The sequence below is a fragment of the Chlorocebus sabaeus genome, chromosome 2 (assembly GCF_047675955.1).
Source record: "Chlorocebus sabaeus isolate Y175 chromosome 2, mChlSab1.0.hap1, whole genome shotgun sequence".
Taxonomy (NCBI): Eukaryota; Metazoa; Chordata; class Mammalia; order Primates; family Cercopithecidae; genus Chlorocebus; species Chlorocebus sabaeus.
This window is the reverse complement of record NC_132905.1, coordinates 55,583,126-55,589,256: the sequence shown is the minus strand read 5'-3', so window position 1 is coordinate 55,589,256 and position 6,131 is coordinate 55,583,126. Positions and strand designations below refer to the sequence as shown.

Below are 6,131 nucleotides of genomic sequence, written 5' to 3'. Positions count from 1 at the left end.
GTGGAGTGGGGAAATAAGACAAGGAAGGAAAGAAGTATGAGCTGTTGAAGAGCAGGTGACCACTGTGGGAAACTAGGGCTCAATACCACTAGGGAGCTCAAACAGACTGTCTCAGAGTTTGTCCTATCTGCAGGGTAAGCTAGGACATTTATCCATCATTGTTCACCCATCACTGTGGGCTCTACTGGGCATCAACTGCTTGCCAGTTTCCCTCCGCCCTATGTGTGGGCTGATCCCGCTTTTGTAGCCAGGGAGACCCTCAGGCAGAAGACATTCAGGTGTTTGCTAGGGGAAGTCACTGGACTCTACCAGAACACAAATACCAAAAGGATGTGGGCCGGGCACCGATAGCATCTAATAAACCTTTTTAGAGTTTAAAAAGCCTATATAATAGACTAATCTCAGATGAATTATGCTAAGTGAAAGAAGCCCACCTGAAAAGGTTACATATTATACGATTCCATTTATATGACTTCCTGGAAAAATCTAAGCTGTAAGGATGGAAAACAGATTCATGGTTGCCAGGGGCTGGGAAGGGAGAAGCGATGACTACAGAGAGGCACGAGGGAACTTCCTGGGGTAATGACAGTGTGTTACATCTTGATTATGGTGGTGAATTTGTCAAAATTTATAGAATGCACACCTGAAAAGGGTAAGTTTTACTATATGTAAATGAGGCCTCAAGAAACTGTGATTTTTAAAATGCGCATGCATATTATTTGAAGAATGTTTCATTATCCTCCCTGGAGGACTTAGTGACTTGCTCCTAACAAATAGAATAAGGCAGAAGTGAGTATACTGCATGTGTCAGAGACAAGGTCATAAAAGGCACCGTGGCTTCCTGCTTGCACTCTCTCTTTCTCTCTTGAGTTACCAGCTTTGGGGGAAGCCAGATGCCATGCCACGAACAGCCCGATGGGAAGGCCCACGTGGTGAGGAACCAAGATATCTTGCCAGCAGCCATCCGAGGCAGCCATCTTGGAGGTGGGTCCTCCAGCCCTGGTCCAGCCTTCAGACTGCTGCTGGGCCAACAGGGAATAACCTCATGAGAGACCCTGAGACAGAACCAGCTGGCAGGTTCCTGACAACTCTCAGGTTCCTGACCCTCAGAAACCCTGTGAGATAGCATCATTGTTTGTTGTGAGAAGCTGCTACATGTTGGGATTATTTGTTATGCAGCAATAGATCACTAATACATTGACTTAAAATTCAATTCCTGTTTTTAAATAAAATTATCCATTTTTTCATACAGATTTTTTTGCTGAAAGATATTTGACACGATATTCATCTAAAGGGTGTGACTACGGTTTCTGGGTGGTGGGTTTGGGAGTCATTTCTCTTGCATTTGTCCTGTGTTCTGTTCTTGACCCACTGTTTATAATGGGAGTGTATCATTACAATTAAAAACACAAATGAGGACTCAGAGCCTGGGCATAGGTGGAGAGGGTGTCATTTTCCCCAGGGGGTGGGGGGCAGCGATGAGGCTTGTGTCTACAGGAAGCAGGCGCACCACTCCTTGAGGCAGTTAGAACTCTGCTGGGCCTCACACTCAGTGGCACCACAACAGCAGATGAGCCACCTCTGAAACTCGGCTTCATTCTTGTGCATCAGAAGGAATTGTCCCAGCAGGATGTAGGCCTGGGGAGGGGATGAGGCAGGGAGGAAAGCGGGAAAGGTTATCATAAGCCAGTTCAGATGCGCTCTTCCTCCCCAACCACCAGGGCTCACGTGACAATCAAAGGAGGGGGAGCAGGGCAGATTCAAGAGAGCCTGTCAGTCCCTGAAGCCCTGGCATGGGTCTTAGCCCTGGTGAGAGCTAAGGACAAGTTAAATGCCCATCTCTCAGGGCTGGTTTGCGGGCCGTTCAGCCTGGAATGAATCAGACCCTGTCCTCCTCGAACTTTAACAAGCACATGAATCATGTGGGAGCTTGTTAAAATGCAGGTTCTGGAAGTCTAAGTCCAGGGAGAGGCCTGCGTTTCTAACATGCTCCAGGCTGCTGCTGATCCAGGGACAACAGTTTGAGTAACCGGGGCCTAGCACTCTCAGACCTCCAGTGAAGCATTTCTCTTAGAAACACATACACAGCCCAGACAGAGTAAGAGACGTTCCCGCCCCACTACTTCTGCAATTGTTTAGCACGGGGTTTCTTCTCTTTTTTTGTGTTTTCTTTTTTAAGACAGAGTCTTGCTCTGTCACCAGGCTGGAATGCGGTGGCGCCATCTCAGCTCACTGCAACCTCTGCCTTCCGGTTTCAAGCAATTCTCCTGCCTCAGCCTCCCAAGTAGCTGGGATTACAGGTGCCCGCCACCATCCTCAGCTAATTTTCATATTTTTAGTAGAGACAGGGTTTTGCTATGTTGGCCAGGCTGGTCTCGAACTCCTGACTTCGGGTGATCCACTTGCCTTGGCTTCCCAAAGTGCTGGGATTATAGGCATGAGCCACTGCGCCCATAGCAGAGGGTTTCTAAACCTCAGCACTATTCGTATTTTGGACAATGCTTGAAATGTTAGGGGAGGCTGTCCTGTGCATTGCAGGATGTTCAGCAGCACCCCTGATCTCTACCCATGTCAGTGACACCCTCCCTCCCCCACCCAAGCAGTGACAATCATAACCATCTCCAAACATTGCCAAACGTCCCCTTGGGGGCAAAATCTCCCTGGGCTGAGAACCACTGCACATGGGGCTGACAGATGAATGGCATCTTAGCATCGATTTGTTTTTACAAACCACCTGTGTGATCTCAGGCAACTCATGTAACCTGAAGTAAGATCCCACAGAACCTGGATCTCAGTTTCTGCACCTTCCTAAGGCACATGGTGTGCTCTGCAAATTAAATTAAGTGAATTAAATGGGAAGGCATTCAAAAAATGTAAATTCCTCTCTCATACTGGGAGCTGTAGCCCTGTAGGAGGAGCATAGAAGGTTTAAAACATGCTAAACCTTGTCCACCTTCCCCTTCCTGAGTCTCTGTGGATGAAAAATACATGGAAGATACACACTCAGTGCACCATGATTTATATTTCTATGGCATTCTCAAGCTTTCTAGCTATTAATACTTGCCCCCGAGGCTTCTAATTCATTTTTTATAGTTTTATTACACCATTATTGACAAGGCACAAGGACCACGTGGAGGAAGGGAATTCCCAAGGCCACGTAGCCAGAAACGAGCCAAGCCACTAAATGGTGGAGGCTGGAGATCTCAGGTCACATTAAACACCCATCTCTCAGGACTTATTCTGGGGGCTCTCCAGCCTGGAACCAACGAGAACCAGCGTCCAGCCATGCCCGAGTTCTGGGCCCTTTCCAGGAAAACCCACTGGTGTCTGTTTACTTTTAGTTATGTAAAACTAAGTTATGCTCATCTTAACCAAAAACAGCATATTTTTTAAGAAGAGAAATTAAATAAAAGCTGAATCCCAGTCATAAAATATACCCAAGCATTGAATTTGGGGGGTTTTATTTTTAGTCATAGTCCAGTTGTTGACAAGAGAAAAAAGCCAGGTTTTTGTGGTGATTTTGAACTGCTACTTTAATCTTTTTTTTAAAAAGCAATTTAGTTGCTTGGCGTGATCTCATTTTACTTTATCAGTATCCTCCCATTTTGAGTGGTTCATTTTACTGAGATGTATTTAAATTAATGTTTTTGAAAAATAACATTTATTAAGTGTTAATTGAGCCAGTAGATGTAGGTGTGGGAGATGCCAAGGTGAAGGTAACAGAAACAAGAGACGTAGAGCTGTGTCCAAGGAGAGAGAACATTGAAAATAATTAACAATAATTAATAGTAAGGGGTTTACACAAAGCTTTCTCCATAAAGAGAAACGTTCATGATAATACTTAATAATAATGATTAATGCTAAGTAGCACTTTTTAGCACTTCTGTCGACCACATGCTGCTAGACACCTGACATGTTTTAATCCACCTGATCCTCACATGCACTCACCCCTCTCATTCCCCAGGTGGAGGCACTAAGTCTCCTGTTTTCTTCTGCACTGTTCTTGCATGTCCCAACTGTCTGCAGTCTGGCCTGGAGGCTAACGCATCCCCTGCCCATTTTAGAAGTGGCACTGCTGGCATCAGCTGGCCTGTTAGTGAGAGCCGCCACGTACCCACAGGCTCAGCAGCCAGGATGCCTGGGAACACGTGGACCCTGGGCAAACCTTCCAGGAATGCTACAGGAAGAAGGGCCCCATCTTGCAGCCTCTGGAGCCAAGTGGCAACCTGACACTCCCTCCTCAGTTTTCCCTCCTGTCTCCCTGTGGCATCGTCCAGGAGGGAAAGTTGACTTCCCTTCTCCCTTCATCCCTGAACACTTCACCCTGCCTCCCAGGGAAGCTGGAGTCGTGGGCTCCCATCATGGCCCTGCCAGATGCCCGCCTGCTTTCTCCCCCAGCTCCAGAAAGCCCCCTAATCAAGGAGAAAAGATGCTGCCCCTTTCCCTCCTTGGGCCAGAGCTCCCCAGAATTCAGTTACTGGGGTGGGAGGGGTGACATAGAAACATAGAAACCCTGAGCAGATGTCCCTGTCCTGCCACCCTGTACAGTGGCCGTGGCCATAGCCAAGCCAGGGAATGATATTCCTTCCTGCAGCAGTAAGATGAGGGGCTCAGTTAGGCGCGGGGGCTCACGCCTGTAATCCCAGCACTGTGGGAGGCTGAGCGGGCAGATCACCTGAGGTCAGGAGTTCAAGACCAGCCTGGCCAACATAGTGAAACCCTGTCTCTACTAAAAATACAAAAATTAGCCTGGTATGGCGGCAGGCATCTGTAATCCCAGCTACTTAGGAGGCTGAAGCAGGAGAACCTGGGAGGCGGAGGTTGCAGTGAGCCGAGATTGTGCCACTACACTCCAGCCTGGGCAGCAGAGTGAGACTCTGTCTCAAAACAAACAAAATAAAGGATGGAGGCTCAAGGGCAGGATGCCCCTCAACTCCAAGTGCAAACAGTGAGGTTCCTCCAGAGGCCGGCCCCCAAGCAGGGGAGGAATTACCCTCCAGTTTGCAGTGCCCACTCCTTGCTAAACAGCAGCAGTTTAAGCCTATGCCAGGGTTGGGTTCCCTTGCTTCTGAGCCATGTTTTCACACAGCACCTGGTGCTAAGAGCCCCCCCAGCTGGTTTAACACTCGGCTCTTGGCATCTTGAAATTTTTACTAAATTTCTTTCTTTCTTTTTTTTTTTTTATTAAATACTTTTCTTTCTTTCTTCTTCTTTTTTTTTAATGGAGTCTCCCTCTGTCGCCCAGGCTGGAGTGCAGTGGCACGATCTTGGCTCACTGCAACCTCTGCCTCCCAGGTTCAAGCGACTCTCCTGCCTCAGCCTCCCAAGTAGCTGGGTCTATGGGTGTGTGCCACCACGCTTGGTTAATTTCTAGTATTTTTAGTAGAGACGGGGTTTCACCATGTTAGCTACAATGGGCTCGATCTCCTGACCTCGTGATCCGCCTGCCTCGGCCTCCAAAAGTGCTGGGATTACAGGCATGAGCCACCGTGCCCGGCCTACTTTTTTTTTTTTTTTTCCTAAGAGACGGGATCTCATTCCATCACCCAGGCTGGAGTTCAGTAGTGTGCAGTAGCTCTTTGCAACCATAAATTCCTGGGCTTAAATGATCCTCCCCCTCAGCCTCCCGAGTAGCTGGGACTACAAGCACGTGCCACCACACCTCCTAATAAATTTGAACTAGAGGTCTCGCATTTTCATTTTACAGTGGGCCCTAAAAATTAAATAGCTGGCTGAGATCCACACTCATTAAAATGCTCAGTCCTCACCATAATGCCAGGCCTTGTCAAACAGAGATAAGCTGTCTCGGCCCTCTCTTGTTCTCTAGCTGGTTACAATGCCCTCTGCCCAGGTCCACAGGTCCTGAGCACCTGTGCTGAATGGACTTCAATCACCACAAGACTCCATGGTGTAGTGACACAACTTTCTCTGATTCTCTCTCTCCAGTCGCCTAGGTCTTCATGTCATTTCAGGTTTAAACTCTTGTTTCTTCTCCTTCTCCTTCTCCTTCTTCTTTGAGATGGAGTCTCGCTCTATTGCCCAGGCTAGAGTGCAGTGGCACGATCGCAGCTCACTGCAACCTCCAGCTTCCAGGTTCAAGTGATTCTCCTGCCTCAGCCTCCCAAGTAGCT

The 6,131-nt window shown here is 47.9% G+C and overlaps 1 protein-coding gene across 2 annotated transcripts in view; it reads right to left on the bottom strand.

The window, feature by feature from the left end:
- Positions 1-1,434: 1,434 nt before the first annotated feature.
- BANF2 (BANF family member 2) overlaps positions 1,435-6,131 on the bottom strand; it is a 36,399-nt gene continuing 31,702 nt past the window's right edge. For both annotated transcript variants that reach the window (XM_007960849.3, XM_007960853.3), the window contains one exon: positions 1,435-1,638. In XM_007960849.3, the coding sequence (XP_007959040.1) occupies positions 1,492-1,638 (147 nt within the window). In that variant the 3' untranslated portion in view covers positions 1,435-1,491. The remainder of the gene's footprint in view (positions 1,639-6,131) is intronic.